The 16,918-nt window shown below is 39.7% G+C and overlaps 1 protein-coding gene across 1 annotated transcript in view; it reads left to right on the plus strand.

Moving 5' to 3' along the window:
• cxxiiih8orf34 (chromosome XXIII C8orf34 homolog) overlaps window positions 1–16,918 on the plus strand; it is a 56,292-nt gene that overhangs the window by 34,795 nt on the left and 4,579 nt on the right. The window contains exons 10-14 of the mRNA XM_027273988.1: window positions 1,827–1,912; window positions 2,026–2,099; window positions 8,837–8,963; window positions 12,691–13,181; window positions 14,917–15,013. Coding sequence (XP_027129789.1) covers window positions 1,827–1,912; window positions 2,026–2,099; window positions 8,837–8,963; window positions 12,691–13,181; window positions 14,917–15,013 — 875 coding nt within the window. The remainder of the gene's footprint in view (window positions 1–1,826; window positions 1,913–2,025; window positions 2,100–8,836; window positions 8,964–12,690; window positions 13,182–14,916; window positions 15,014–16,918) is intronic.

A 16,918-nucleotide genomic window follows, 5' to 3' on the forward strand; every position in this document is an offset into this window, starting at 1 on the left:
AATTAATTAACATTATACAGACAAAAAACACTTCAAGAAAAGACTTTAAAGGAGGCTTTATAGTCATTGAAATACTGTATTTGCTATTTTGGGCCCCAGGATTTAGTTATTAAATGTATTAATAGTATATATTATTAGAGATGTTATGTATATACTGTACATTTTAATGTGTGTATTATCTTGTAGTGTATTGATAAAATGAAAGCAAGTACCAAAAAACTAGAGACTTCTATAATTTTCATTGCATCATTGACTTTAAATTGATGACAAATAAGCCTTTCATGATAGCATCACTTTTCCTTTTGAACTAGCTGACCCCAAACTTTTCCCCAGCATTTGGACACCTTCCTCGGCCATTGTCTTTTTTTTTCGCCCAAACTTCTGTCCACACTACCAAACAGTCCAGTCAGCCTGTGTGGCTCCTAACCAGCAGTGGCAGGTCAGGAAACACGCTGCTTCCTCTGGCTCTCTGCTGGTTGGTTGAAGTGTAAAGTGCCATGTGGCCTGTGTGTTGTGGGCATGTCTCTGTCTCTCGGGCTATAGCTGTGGTCGCACCAGCATTTCATCCACCTCCTTCATGCACTCGATCAGTTCTTTTAATGGCTATGCACTCCTGCCACAAAACCTCCTGTGTGCAAACGCATCCCAGCTCTTGGGCAAAGTCCGAGAGGAGTCGGTGGTGCGGTTCAAGGAAATTGGTAGATCTCCACAAACCTCACTTGAGCTTGTAGTTCTCATTAAATTAATTGTTTTCATATCAGGAATGTACTGAGGGAATGGTAGTCAGGACTTGTGGCCATGAGCAGCTTTTGTTCAGAGAATGGGAAGGGCTTTGTGATAGTCATCTTGGATATTTTAATGGTCTTATAAAGACCATTAAAGAGAGAGAAAGACAAGAAGAAGGATGTATAAAGAAGAAAAAGAAATAGAATACACTTTTAAAAAGCTGTGTGCTGCTTTTACCCTCGTTGTAGAGGTGGAAACCATGAGGCCCTGCGGCTGTGACAGAATGCAGCCATGCCATAAAAGCGCATGGATTGCTTTTCTTTGTCTTTAGCTAATGGTTGCGCCAATGACATAGAAATATAGCACGCAGTGAAAACAGCTAAAGTAGTGTGTAATTAGAGTTAAAATGTGGTATGATTTACAGTTGTTAAAATATGCTGTAGAAAAATATCACACTGATGTTGATGTGTATGAATTAGTTTGCAGAAAAGCGTAAATTCCGTTAAATGCCACTTGTAACATGTTTATCTATCCACTGAAAGGGGGAGAATAAGGGAGACAAATCTTTCAGACCCGCATCCATTTCAGTCCAAACTGATATTTTTGGGGAAGAAAAAAAAAAAAGCTATAGGGGCTTGGAACGCATTATGATAAAGAAGTGAATGATTTAAGAGGAAGCAGAATCTGTGCCAGCTTCTGAAACAAGTGAGCTGTCTACAATTATATCCATGCACCATATGTCTGTGAATGCATTACTTTGGTTTCATGTCAACACAAGATTTCAAATGTTCTTTTTCAGCAAGATGAAAAGCTGTGATGAAACGATAGAATTTGTGCCCCAAAGTTGACCCCCGTGTTGTTGTTTTCTTGGTACCATCCCAGATTTTGCAGGAGAAGAGATTGTTAACTCACTAAACACTTCCTCTTTGTTTTATCGCCTCAGACTGATAGAGACTTGCTTGTCTTTTTACTATCTGGCATTCAATTTACAAACATGCACTGCAGTCTTGTGACTGAAAAATGCTGATTTCTGAGATTATATAAATGGACTCGACTACCAAGGTGTACAGTAGTGTATATGTGTTACGTGTTGTCTCTAGGTTGCAGGGGGACAGCCTATCAGACACCAGATCTGAAGAAGAGCACAGGCCTCACATATCTGAACAAGCTGTACCTGACATCTCATGTAAGTTGAACAACACAGCTCAAATTTTCTTTAAATTTTTGTGGTCTCACGCTCCGCTCTCTCCCTCTTTTTTTTTTTTTTTTTTTCCTGTTTGTGTGTGTTGTCTGGAGCAGCTCCATTGCCCGGGGTGGACACAGTGGCGGGACGGTTGCAGGAATGCGAGGCCTTGTCTCAAGTGTCAGCCTCTGTAAGTGTCCTCCCTACATCCATCACCAAACAATTAAGATCATTTTACAGCCATCAATTACCATGTCGCTTTCTCCTCCTCAGCCTCTATTGTCCCGAGAGTGAGTGAAAAACCACCTCAAGCTTCTTGTTAATAGGACAGGATCCAAGAAAAACTGATCCATCTTTATGTGGGCATTTCAGCTTACACAACAGTTGATAGTGTTAAATAAGTGATACCCCAATCAGAAATCTCCCTATATCACTTTGCTGGTCTCTCGGGGCTCTGAAAAGATATAAATGAAAAGAATATCTGGTGACACAACAATTGAGGCTTATTTAGACGTTTTATACAATAGGCCTAAATATTTATGGGAGCACACACAGTTTTGTATAATACAAGGCTTGCGTGATAACCTCACATGCTTCAGGGGAAGAACTCCATTGTATAGACGCCTAATGTGGTACACACCAGACTCAGACACAGGCAAACACTCACATGCTGTTAATAAAGCGGTCAGCTAAGACGCCGGTACCTTTGTATAATTACCCTCCCAAAAAAGCCAATACTTTTTTTTTTTTTTTTCTTCTTTTAATATAATTGCCCAATCTAAGTGTTAGACAAGGCTTTTTACGGCATTTTCTAAAGAAAGAAAGGGTTCGGAGCCAAGGAATTGCTCCGTGTGCGGAGCAGATGCAGTGAGGCTCCAGACTAACTGGGAGCAGACTTCTAGAGACTGAAGTCCCCATTGATTCAAAGCCTGTAGTCGGAAGTCTGATGGATTAGGCCACTATCCAGATATTCAAAAGACTGTGCATTATAACAACTGCCATTCTTATAAATTTCAAACATTATCCATTTTTTAATATTTCAAGTGTAAAAGGCTTGCTCACATACTCAGATTTGAGCTGATTAGTCTACCGCTGACCTTCATGTCTACATGAAGCCTTTATTATATTTATTTGCTTATACCACAGGGACTAAACACTCCCAAGTCTTCATTTGCACTACATCTATAAAGGTTGAGCAGTGTCTGGCACATTTAAGAACAAGGTACTAATGTGTCCCACATGGAAGCCACAAGTGAAAACGTCTCCTGTCATCTACTGTAGCTGATGTGGTTGTTTTGTGCTTAATTGCTTATGTTTGGCTGTCTTTGAAAGGCAAATGCATTTGTAATAGCTTGTTAGTTTAACTGGTTCTTCAGGGGCTTGTGGACCACAATCACTGCCACCAATACAATGGTTTGGGAAAAAAATGTAATGTATTGTATAGAAGCAAATGCAATGCTTCATGAGCTTATTTAGAAAAAACAATGGTCATACAGTATGAGACATAACTCAACTTATTATTTCATATTTTCTGCTTTAGTGCTTGCTTATATTTGTACGTATATTTGTGAGAATCTTCCTTGCACTGGTGTTGCTTTTTCACTTGTTGCACTGGTTATTAGTGGTAAGTAAGAAAGGATGCATGCAACCTTTTCTAGGTTTGAAATTTTTAAGATGTATTTAATTATTAGCACATTTCATCACGCATGCATGGCTGTCGTTAAATGAAGTATGCCTTGCATTGTGCATTGCCTTGGTTTTGGCAGTAAAAAGGTTGGTGATGTTGGAAAGTAAACACTGTTAATGGTTATCATTATTAGTCCGACAGGCCCCCTGCCTGTGCCAGCTCTTTTAGGTGATAATTGCCCCATAAAGACAAATACTTTCCTAAAGCAATCGCCAGAGCAAATTCCCCAAGCAAAGTTTCCTTTGTGAGTGTTAAATGATATGTTTTAATCAAATTGACTTGTACAGTATGGGTGTTACCATCATAAAACCTGCCAGGGGGAACAGTTCATTTGTATGGTAGAAATAAGATAATTAGCGTGATGCAATGCCATGTGCATGATACAATGCAGAGCCGTTGCGATGGCTTATTTTTGTTTCCAGGGAATTTTGGCAGAATTTCAGCCGATACACTGTATGGCTTTTTATATTTGGCACCAGTCTGCTCCCCACACCTCTACAGTCATGCATGCATGGTTATCCTCTGAGCAAATCTTTGTGATTTTAGAGCATAGCCCATATAGTGCAGTTTTATTCCTCCAAAGGTTTATTTAGGATCTCAAGATTTTCTACACTAGACATTTAGTTATTTAGTTTCTTTTACATTAATTTGTCTTAAGACAGAGTTGTGTTGGAATTCTTGTTATCATGCATTTCAAACAGTTTTAAATATTTAATTTTAATCTAAGAAAAGTATGGTGGAACATTTAGATTATTTTATGCTTGCTGATCTCTTAAGCAGATATTCTTTCAACATGCACCTAAACCTGAACAATAGCCCATCTTCACTGGAAGCTGGTACTATATAGTATAGCTTTGTCAGAGGCTAAGCTTTGATTGAGAGTGATGGAGCACGTATATAGTATAGGTAGAAATGCTTGCCTTAATTCTACGTATATCTCTGGCATTTGCTGTTTCTCTGGTCCACTCTCTTGCTGCTGTCTTTTCTCTGTTCCGACTCCTCTCTCTTGGTCCAGCACGCTACTGTGTTATGAGGGAGAGTGATTAGCTAACTGGATGCAGGCATGGCAGTCACACTCCCCTGGCGCTGCTCTCCTGAGCCCTAAACAATATCTTACTCAGTATGTTAAGCCTGTGTAATGAATATGAAAAAAGGGGAGCTAACTAATGTCAGCTTTTGGATTTAGCGATCACCATAAGAGGTTATCAATGGATCTAATAAGTATATTTTGAACAATATTAAAGTAAAAATCCCAAAATGAATTCTGTTGTAGAACTTAATATATTTACTTCACAGTATGCATCCACAGTCTACATTCGACTGTATCTGTGTTCCTCCTTGTGTAAACAGACCAGAACAAGACTACTCTTACTTGTACAGAAACCCTCACAGCAGAATTATATATGTATATGTATATGTTGTGGCATGCATTGATTTTGAGGGTTCTGCTAAATATAGAAGCTTTTACTTGGCAACACGTTATTTGTTATGTGACTGTGAGCTATATAGCCTACGTTTATCTTCAAGATTATGATTCCAATCTAACTGCTATTCGACACTCACTAAATGAACAAAGTACTCTTTCATTTGCCCTCTTACAAGTTTTCACCCCTTGTGCACTCCTGTTGGCGCAACACTTCATTTTCTCTGTTGGCTGTTCTTCCATGACTGAAGGATAACACTTGAATAAAAGTCTTAACTGTATTATTGTCAATATCCTGTTTGCTTTTGGCAATGCTGGCTCAGTGTTTGGGCCGCTGAGCCTGCGAGTCCTGTATACAGTCCATAAAATCCATTAGGTGATTCTGCTGTGAGCCAAAACAACAGGCACTCATTACAAACTGAGTGTTGCTCCTCATATACCATAGATATGCAAGCTACTGCAGAATAAGCTACAACTGCAAAATCAGTTATTTGGAAAGCATACAGTATTTGTGATTTCTCACAGTTAAGTTTATTGGATGAACCCATTTGTGGATTTGAATTTAATAGGAAAGATATTCAATGAAATACGTAAGTTGTCTAATCAAACAAATGGAGGAAAGTGTATGTATAATACTGGTAATGGTTGTCTTGTGGTGACGGCGCTATCTGCATGTTTAAAGGGCTGGTAATCAGTAAAATCCAAAACTTTGTTGTTTGGTTAGAATAAAAATAACCCAGGGCTACAATACGCAATGTTCTTTATCTCATATATGTGCAGATGAACTCCTTATGCTGACAAGCTCCTATCTGCCAGGATCTTCTCTTCTGTCAACTCATCCTCAACCCGATTTGACAAAAAGCAGTACTCGCTGGGCTGCCATTGGTCTTTTGCTTCTGATTTATATCATTTTGGATGTTTTTTGAGATTTCCATCATGGATTTTAAAGTGATCCCATGAGATAATAGTCTGGCTTTGCAAAGCTCACGTGGCAGTTATCCAGTCATACTAAAAGTAAAGTTACATTTTATTAGTCTGTTCTGTTTCAGTCTTCTTCTTTGCTAGAGGAGGTTCTTCAGCATCAGATGAGTCATGCTACCAAAAGGAAAAGTTTTTCTATTTTAGAGACTATAGGTATTGGGAACTACTTTAGTTCAGGGAGTAAGTAGCCCTGATGCTGAAACTAATGCTGCTCACCTGTGTGTGTCTGTGTGCTGCTGTTTTATACATGGTCCTCTGTTGGTGTATGTATTTTGTGTGTGTATTAGTCCATGTGCTACTCTGCCTGACCACCAGTCCATCAATTGTGCTTTGCAAAGCCAGCAGTGGGCTCAAACCTCCAACCCAGCCCAGCCATGTTTGAGGTCTGTGACTGCATGCACACATCCCCAGCAAGTCTTGCTGTATGGAGGGCAATTCTGGACTGAACCCCAGATTGTGCTGATTATTACTGCTGACCACACACGTATAGCTGCACACATGCAGGCTATAAAATATTTAACTCTAGACTTCCATCCTCTCTCTTTCTGTCTTGTTTGGACTCAACATGGAATCAATTTGGCAAGAACCGAGACCCTTGTTTGTTAGTTGGGGAGAAGCACCAGAGGGTTTTTCCCTGTTCTCTTTTAGCTTTTTTAGTTTTGTCATACTGGGAGGGGGATTATACAACTTGGGTTTTGCACCACTGACATTAATATACTCATAAGTCATTGCAAAATCATAGTCGCTCTTTAGTTTGGAGATGAAAAGGCATTCCTTCCTATCTCTATGTCTCCCTAGATTAAAGCATCCAATCTAAGCAACCAAACAAAGGAAAAATGTTTGACTCATTAGCACTCGTGTCATACGTTATTGCTAGATAAGGACAATGGTTGCTCTAAACTATGGTGGAAGGGAAATCCCTTTTCATCACTTCATTGTGCCTCTTTACTGTGTAATCAGGTCCTTGTTTTGCCCCTATGTTCCATTTGCAGCCTCACTGTTTTGTACATGATCTTGTGATATGCACGATTACGGTACACCAAACATGTTGACATCTTCCAGGTGACTTTGTAAATATGTCTGCCTTCACCAAACTTGATGAAACAACAGTCATATTGATTGTAATGTCTGTTTATTTATTGATGTTATCTAAGGATGTGAATTGCTTGCAGACTCAGTATATCCTGTTTGTTTGCCCAGCAATGGCATTGTACAGTACCACCAGCCTCCAGTCTGCAGTCTCCAGGATATATGGTCCTGATTACAGTATACATACACTTTTCTTTAGTGGACAGAAGAGCTTGAGGGTAGAAGCAGTGCAAATTTTAGGAAATGGACATTGCTGATAAGAGAGAATCTCCATTATATATTAACTGGTCTTATACAGCATATTTCTATATAACTATAGTTGAACCTTGACTTGTATTTCCAAAAGAATCATAGCTGTAACGCCATTATAATATAATGACTTACAGTATAATAAAGCTTATGAGAATGCATTTGGGAAACTTAAAGAAGGAATCTGTTGGTGGCCTTGTTTTCCAGAGCTGAGAAGACCCAGAGAGAGAGAAAGACAAGATGATGTCATGCTATTGGATTTGGGGGGGGATACCACCAAAGAGAGAGAAATAAAGTTGGGAAGGGGATTCAGTTGTAATGTTCAGCCCGCCTTGCTGCTTTATGAGGGCTGTAATTAAGGATTTGGCTTGTGGTGTTGTGGTCCTGCTGCCACAGAGGGCCTCATGTATATGACAGGCACAAAGATCAATGCCATAGACTCTGGAATCCTGTTCTGTCATTTATCAGAGGATAGCAACTTAACTTGTTTTTCGCTCTACCTCTTCTTTTGAAGAAAACATTTAATTGCATCAAATGACTGGCTTGTTATATCCCAGGTTTGTCTTTAGGTGTTGTTAGACTACACCGCATGGTATATCAGCAGATCTCCCAGGGCCTTACTCTGTGTCAGCACTTTGTCAAGTCAACTCTGTCTCCCATTAAGTTCTTAGCACATCAGATGATGTAAGCGCTGGCATCAGAGCTATTATAACGTATCTAATGTAAACCAAACTTACAGGAGGTAAAATTGTGGCTGACAGATTTTATTTCTCACCTGTGCTTAAAGCTCATGTGCACTTGGTCCGTTGGCTTGACAGATCATCTGGCCACTTGTGTCCCATCAAAGGAATAAATCAGAGGATTAGGCATGCTGCCATTACAGGACTTGGCAACCTGAGTCTGCTTAACAGGTCCCTTTCCAAATCATACACTTGGCCTGAAAGAGGTAGGAGCAAAACAGGCCAATGCAGCCCCTTTAAGTGATCCAATCTGCCTTTTTTAGAATTTATCTCCTTTCATACATTTTGGAATATGGAATATTTTCTGTATAATACCTAATATTGCGTGCTCTTGAACTCTCCAAAATGGCAGATTTATTGTTCCTTAACTGCTTTCGTTCTCCAAAATGGCAGATTTATTGTTCCTTAACTGCTTTCGTAAGTTTGCTGCTGTCAGGCTATTTGCCAACAGACTAGTGTGCATACAAGTTCCTATAGATTAACTGATAGCTATTCAAATATGTCCTGAACCACTACTGAAAGTCCATCGTCCCGCATCCACTAAACAGAGCGCACTGCATGCTCCAAGCTTTCATCTGCACTTGCTGTGGTTTCTTGTGTTTTTCTAAAGCCCATAAAATAATAATTGCCCCTTTTTTTTTCTCCCGCAGATATGGCTCAGATATTTCCAGCAATAGCTGAAAATTACATAAAGAGTTAATTGAAGGGTCTTTCGTCTAATGTGACTTTCTCTCTTTTCTGTTCTCCACGCTAACTAGCGTCAGGCTGTCTGGGAGGCTGATCTGAAGGCTGTGAGAGGTGGGAGCTCTGTCGGGCAGACGGGCCTGCTACTGGGCGACTCCCTCTTTTCTAAAGAGCTGGAGAACATGGGCAAACAGCTTGCTGGTAGGCAGTAGGGTGTGTGTGTGTGTGTGTGTGTGTGTGTGTGTGTGTGTGTTTGTGTGTGCGCTGTGCCTTTGTGTATATACAGTATGAGTTTGTCTGTATATTTATTGATGGCTTTAATGGTGAATAGAATGGGTAAGTCAGATCAAGTACTCTCATTGGAATACAAAAGTATCTCATACACACACACACACACACACACATACACACACACACACACACACACACACACACACTTTTAACTACAGAGACTTAGGAAATAAAAAGGGGTTTAGAGAGCACTTATGAGAAGTGGGAGGGTGAGAGTCCGGCCAAAGAATGCACTGCTTTTGGCCAAAGGATTTTCTTAGTTAATTAAAAACTGATCTTCCTGCTAAAGTGTGTCAAGACTAAATAGAAAAACTAATTAAAGTAATTTCCACATGCCAGGAATTAATCTGAACTCTCAGCTTTGACAGTTTCAATCAGTAATGCTCTGCTCTGCTGAGTCACTGTGCTGGAGACAGTTTGTGTCCGACAGAATAGAAATTTTTTCCTAATGTAGTTCAAGGCTCATCTTTGATATATGTGACGTCTGCTTGACTCAGAGACTGCTTTTGTTGTCATGATGATCAAGCGTGTATCCTCTTATGAATCAGATGAAAGCCTGGAGTGGAGGCCAGAGGGAATGTCGCCATTTACCATCATGTGTCACCCACTTGTTTATGCTTGTCCTCCCACTCTGTTTGACAGCGTCACTGTGCGTAGAGACCTTGTACACGCCTTCACATACCACACTTATATGAAGCATATTGGTCCGACTTAGCAAACCTATTACTGTCATGCAGCAGTGCTCCCAGCTGCCCTGATCTGTTCAGCTCATCTACACATGTACACTGAATACACTGGTTCCCTCAATGCCTTTAGAACAAAACAGCATGCTGGACTATTTGTGTTAACAACACACTCATTTTTGCCCAAGAGGTCCTCAGATGGCATTCATTTCTAGCTGTTTTATGCTGAGTTACTGAATATTCAAACCAGGGGCTCCCACCAGGCAGTTCAGTGGAGCTGTTCAACGAGCTAATTCAACTCTTTCAAGCCTTTATTAGCTGCTAATACTTTCCATGTTTAAAACCAGAGACTCACTTTTCATCTTACATTGTTACCCCAATTATGTGGTTGTGAAATCACCCCTTGTCTGTCTTTTTATTTTACAATATACAAATACATTATTGCTCACTGACTGTCATTTAATGATGTGATTAAATGCAGTGTAACGATTGAATGTAGCTTCATCTAGGGATGGTTTTAAAATGTCTTGTATCATTGATACGATACATTACTTTTGAGAATATGAACACAAACCAAAACAACGCCCTTTTTTTTTCAGTTTTTCCATGCTCAATTCATCAGTGTGTTCAGTGTAAAGGGTTTTATGCTCGAGTAAAGAGTTTCTGATTTAAAAGCCAGAAATATCTGAGCAGAGTACAAGTCTTTCCAAGCTCTTGATTTTTGTTTTGATATTTAAACAGGTTCAAGGTGTTTGTACTTATCAAAGCAAATGGCTAATATTTTGATTTCTTCAGGCACGCAGCATATCGTATTGTTGTAAGCCTGCAGATAAAATACAGACGAGCAATATGTTATTAGCACTTGAGTTTATTTTTAGAGGAGGAACCAAATAAAGTTTGAATGAGTTCTGAATGGTTGTATAGCGTGCTGTGGCCCTGTACTCTCTCACCACGTGCAACTGCTGCTTGATCAAAGACTTTAATAGGTTAGATCTGTTTCTATTTCTTCTTGTCTCCTTCTCTCTGTCTTTCACTGTCTCATTTTCTCCCTGTCTTTTTTTTTCCACTTCGTATTACTTAAAGACTGGATGAAAACTTATCAAAGGTTTCTACCATATGGATTTTGATGCTACCTCTTTGATGTCTAGTAGCTGTCATTTTATATCAGTGTCTATGAGGTGGCTTATAGTATTTCTGTGTTGAACACAGTCAACTGCTTAGAATTTAAAAATAAAGCTGCTTTTGATAGCCTGCTCATGAATGGCAGGAAGTAAGGGGAAGAAACTGGTTTACAATAAAATCATGAGTGTAGCAACCATTTATGGATAGGGAGAAAGATTTTCACAACAAACACATGTGGTGTTTATCATTATAGTGGTAAATGTTTTAATATATCTCAAACATCTACTTTATGGGAACCGATTACTAATGAACATATCCTGTTTATGATATAATGATAACATCAGTCATGGTGTGGGTGGTTAAGGGCTTTAACTGGTAATTTTCTTCTTATGTATACAGTAAGTATTTCACTGCCAACCAGAGGTGACTGGCCCCCAGTAGGTCTTATGGTCCCCATCTAGCTGTTCAACCTATTGATACAGCCTCTTTATGGTTTGTAATGTTACATGCTGGAGACTTGCCATTGCAACAAGCTCATGACATGCCCTGAACACCCCACAAAGTTACTTATCTTCCAACCTTCAATCACAGTGAGACCAAGAAAGGCCGTGCTGTAACCTGTATCTTCAGTTTTCCTACTTATTACTTGGAGACGTGTAGAATATACTCCGGTTAAAGCAACACAGAAGCAATGTCATGCAGATTATTGAGCACATGGGCAAGGCATTGAACAGTATGTGCTCTGCCTTGCATCTCGCTATAAAGGTTGACCTTCATACAATCGGGGCTGATTAAGCACAGAAACAGCAATCTAATTATGCATGTCAAAGAATTAAATGTATTTGATCCCTGAAGGATTGTATACAAAACAGTCTGGAACAGATTTCAAACCAACTAAGTAATGTCCCAAAGCTGAATTTAGAGCAGTATTGCAGACATTTTTGGGTTTGCATACTAAATGGATATTTGTAAGGATAGAAGAGGATAGAATATGGCTCATATTTCTGTATGGAAAGATGTTGTTTTTATAGGAAAGAAGCACAATTTGCATAAAAACAAGGAAGACAAGGTTTGTGAAATACTTGTCATACCTGCTTTTGTTATTTATCTAATGTCACACACATACCGTTTTCCAAAAGTACTTGCTTCTGATGAGTCATTCCTGAAAGTATCCCTCTCAAATGATAATTCCCAGACTGGTTTGTTGATTCCGGATTGCCAAAGTCTTGAACAAAAGCATAAAACACGGAAAAAATGACACAGATGTTGATCACAGAAGTTGGCAGCATCACTTCTTTCACAAACAGAAATGTTTTTGAGACTACCAGTGAGGCAAACAAATGTGTTTTTGTCAGGAACAGGAACATTTGTTTTTTTTACCAGACTGTGCTTACTGTAGATCAACTTGGAAGCTTTTCTGACAGAGGAAGCTAGATTCACCACAATTTACAGGGTCTATAAATACTGTCATCATTGCCCAGAAGAAGGATTAAACCAAGCAGTCTCGCCCACTTTAATGCTCAGTAAAGTTTGTGAATCATCAGTCTTCTAGGACGTATACTAACCTCATAGCACAGTCCCTGAATATGTAATAAAAAATAGCCTGTCTGTATGTTGGATTCTCTCAGTCCATTCAGCATCTTTATCTGGGAATTGTTATAGGCATTGCTGTGTTACAGTCTATAGACACTGTTTAAATACTCTCATTTAAATGTGTTGGGGAAAAATGTGATTTGTGATACAAATACCATACAATTTAGCTCAGTTACTGTATCTGTTGTCTCTGAAATCTGGATGTTGACTTCTGTTATCTCCCCCTATTTTCCTTGCAGAAGTTGAAAAGGATCTGGCCAAGCTGGCAGAAGTAGGGAAAATGACCACTCGGAGCTCCAATAATCCGCACAGTAGTCTGCTCCACACCCCTCTGCGTCACAGAACACTACCTGACACACTTCCTCTCACCAGCCTGGTCTCTAGACCCCAGTCTCCAGCTGGCAGCCTCTCAGGCAAGCCCTGTGGTGTGGGCCTTCCCTTGCTCAGCCCCAAGCCCACCTCGCTGGTCATGGGTCGGACTCAATCTCCCAGCAACTCTGGGAGCAGGACTCATACCCCCAGAACACCCAGCCGGCCCCTGACCCCAAATAGTTTACTGACACGCTCCACCTTTAACCCTGGAGCTCATAAAGAAGTGACCTTCAGGAGGTCACGGAGCCGTCCTGTGACACCCACAAGTCAGCCCATACATCCCCGACCACTGCTCACCCCTCCTGGACTAAGCACTACAGACAGCCTTGGTGCCAGCCTACGGGCCTATCTGTCTGAGGTAAGACCATCAACAGGGAGGTATATCATCTAAGTCACCTTGGTGACTTAAACAATAATGCATGAGAAGATGTCATAATATGGGAAAATAAACAACAAAGGGGAATTGAGTTAAGAAAATATAATTCTTCTTTTCAAAAGATGGTTATTGTGGTGAATAGCAGCGCTGTAACTGTTAGTTACTGGAATAGTTTGACATTTTTGGGAAATGTGTGTACATGCTTACAAGAAATGCATGAGAAGATTGATAGCACTCTGATGTTTGTCCATTAAATATGGAGTTACAGCCAGAAGACAGTTAGCTTAGCTTAACATGACTGAAAACATGGGGAAACCACACGAGTTACGATGGCCAGCCAAAAATCAGTCCAGCACATAAACATGGGTTTTGTATGTATTTTTTTCAGACAGAGCCAGACTAACTGTTTTCCCCCTGGTTTCAGTCTTAATGCTGTGCTAAGCTCATCATCTCCTGGCTGTAGCTTCATATTTAACGAATAAACATGTAGAGTGGTATCAGTCTTATCTACATTTTGGGCAGAGGTGAATAAGCATATTTAACAAAGTGTCAATCTATTCCCTTAGCTATTGCAGTATCTTCCATGGTGTGATCAAATTCCTTACATTTAAGATGTATTTACTCTAGAAATGTGTGTTAAACAGAGTAAATTTGTCATTAACTTTGGGTCATGGACTTGAAAAATCACTCAAAGTTTATTGAAATGTTTCAGCATTGTGAGCATGAACTTGTGCTGAGCTCAAATAGGCTCCATGCCCAAGTAAAGCTGGCTGTAGAGCCTTTACACTAAAAGATTATTACCGAGAACACCAGAATACACAATATCACACATGTGCAGAGCCTCACAAACACACATGCTTCGTGTGGGGTTTAATGGAGAGTCATGGAGGTCTGTACAGTAGTATGTCCTTTCATTGTGGAAAAATGAGTCTGGCATAAAAGGAGAACTTTCAATGGGATTTCTTTCTTATACCGCTTTCATGATTCACTTAACAGCGGCGCTGTTAAATATGAGACCTTTTTTGAAGGCTTTATTAATGGTGGGCAGGAATTCTGCAGTCCTTCTGTATACTCTTTGACAGTTATGCTAGTTGACACCCTATAGTGAGCTTGTCCAAAACACTAGTGCACCCAGTCTGCTTTTATTGAGACCACCTGGCACCATGCAGAAAACCTAAAGGCCCTAAAGGAGGCCTATTTAGAGAGTTAAGGAATCCTGAATCTTTTTAAATACTGGATGTACATGAATGAAAAGCTGTATCTGCTTGTTTTCTTGTCATTTAAAGGATTGGGGCTGCATCATTTTAGCACTGAAAGTAAGAAGACCAAAAGGTCCTTGTCCTGAGGACTGTCAGTATAAGTACCACTATGTCCTTATGTGTGTGTGTCAGTTTTTTCATGGAATCATTGCCACTTTAACTTAATACCATTGGAGCCTTCAACAGGACAAAGGAAACATGTATCTGTTAGAATTTGAAGACATTTGACAAATGAGTTTAGACTTGAGTTTGAAATCTGAAACTAAATGAGACCTTGCAGCTGGATTGAATGCATATTTCTGTACATGTGTTTTCCTTTCATTCACTACAAGAGTTTGAATAAGACATGCAGTGTTTGTACAGTAGATGGACGAACAGACTGCTGCTCATTATCTTCACAGAATATGAATTAACGCAGTCTTCCATCACTTCTGTTCTGTTCTATTTTTCCACATCAGGATGAGTTTTACCAGCAGTTACAGGCCATCAGACAGCCTTGGCATATTCCCAGTGATACAGACAGTGACATCCTGGAGCCTCCTGAGCAGGATAAGAGTGAGTGACCTACCTTGCTCCTCCTTCCCACTGTCTTTTGTTTGTTTTATACACCATTAATCATCTATTCATTTGGGTCTTTTTCCTAGAGAGTGCAAACATTCACAGTTAAGTTGCTGGGAGTTCCTCAAAGTCTCTGAGTTCATGAATTTGACAAATTGCTACCCTAATGTTTCTTTCTTTGTAAGACGTGAGGGTCATTTCATTAGTATAATGTCACTTTTATGACAGTGAGGTACTAAGTGGCTATAGATCTGTTAAAAAAGTGAAGATTAATGTGCAAGTATTCCTTGTAAAATTTTGAGTTAAAGCACATTTTTCCACATCTTACAGTTGGGTGGAATCTTGTGGGATTTCATAGCGGCGAAATGTTGTCATGTAAAATTTTCTTTCCTGGCATCATGTAAGAGATATATCTCTATCGAGATCCAGTCGATAGACATGAACGGTTCTTGCTTGAATGTCATAAATACAGTCATAGTAGTGGTCTGGCTGGGATACAGTATAGTACATTATCCTGGCTTTGAACATGACAGAATTAGATCAGACCTCCTTGAATGTTCTGGTCCATAAATCTCATGAATGTATGTGGCAATATGGTCTGACTGTCAGAGGCTTGTAGTTCTCAATTCACTGAGGTCCACTAAGGAACTGTCAAATTTATGATCTCCTAACATATGGTGAAACTTCTCTGGTCCTCAAAAAGTGTAACATTTGTTCTGATAGTGGCACAAACAACCATAGGCTTAAAAAAATCAATCGATTTTGTCCCCCTGGGAGCAGATTATTAGATCATCACAGGATATGGTCTGCAGTGTTGATATTTTTGCCTAGGGATGGCAGTAAGTGGAAAGTTTGGAAGTGGAAAGACAATACATAAATCTACAAATGTATACAAATAGAATTTTTGGACTAGTTAAAGTTAAAAAGACATAATGACTGAATGAATAATGAATGAATAATCCTGTTGGGACAATGAAAGTCCTTACAAAAGACATCAATCTTTTGAGAGATCTTTTAAACAGAGTACGTCCAAGAGAAGATTTGACCCTATTACCCAAATTTCATTGTAATTTGACTTGTAGCTGCAAAGATAACTTGCTCTGAAGCACCATGTTGGATGGACAGAGCTAACCAGCAACAAAACACACTGACTGGCACTGGCAGATTTAGATCCTACCACTACTGGAGCAGAAATTCCAACTTTGAAGCTATGATTGAGTCCAAAAATTATATATGCCGTGAATTTAGAAATGTTCGGAAATTACCTTGGCCCTGTTTTCTCAGTAAACAAAGCATCAGCTACTCAAACTGAAAATCAACTGCATGTGTGACTCAAAAAGACAGTTTTCACTGACGTAATGACGCAAGAATCCCAGTCAAACAAAAGATCAAGCAGGCAAATGGTTGTCACATGGAAATCTAACCCTCCTGACAAGTTCCTCTAGAGAGTCCTTGTTTTGCCAAATGTGTATCTTGCAAAAGAAATGGATAAATTTTCCTAATAGCCCCCGGGGGCCTGCTCTAAGCCTTGGCAATGGTAATGGCATGTTGTGAAAGGATATGAGCCGCACATTGAATTAGAGGTGGCTCAGACACAGGGAGAGAGAGACTGACAGAGGAAAAGAGACACAACAGCCACAAGACGTGACAAAGCGCTTTCTGGCGTGAGAGAGGGCCCACAGGACTGTTAGAGAAATCTGGTTTGTATGTTTTTGTGTGTGTGCGCATGTGTAAGTGGGTGTATTAAACTTGTGAGTGATTGTATTAGTCAGGGTAAGACATTAAAATATTTTCAGAGAGCATTTTTACCCCCAGGGTACTTTTTTGACCTGTGAAATAATACAGCTGAATTGCATACTGGCAACTAAACGTTTTTTTATAATTCTCATCTACAAACAAAGG

Source organism: Larimichthys crocea, chromosome XXIII, assembly GCF_000972845.2.
Source record: "Larimichthys crocea isolate SSNF chromosome XXIII, L_crocea_2.0, whole genome shotgun sequence".
Lineage (NCBI taxonomy): Eukaryota > Metazoa > Chordata > Actinopteri > Sciaenidae > Larimichthys > Larimichthys crocea.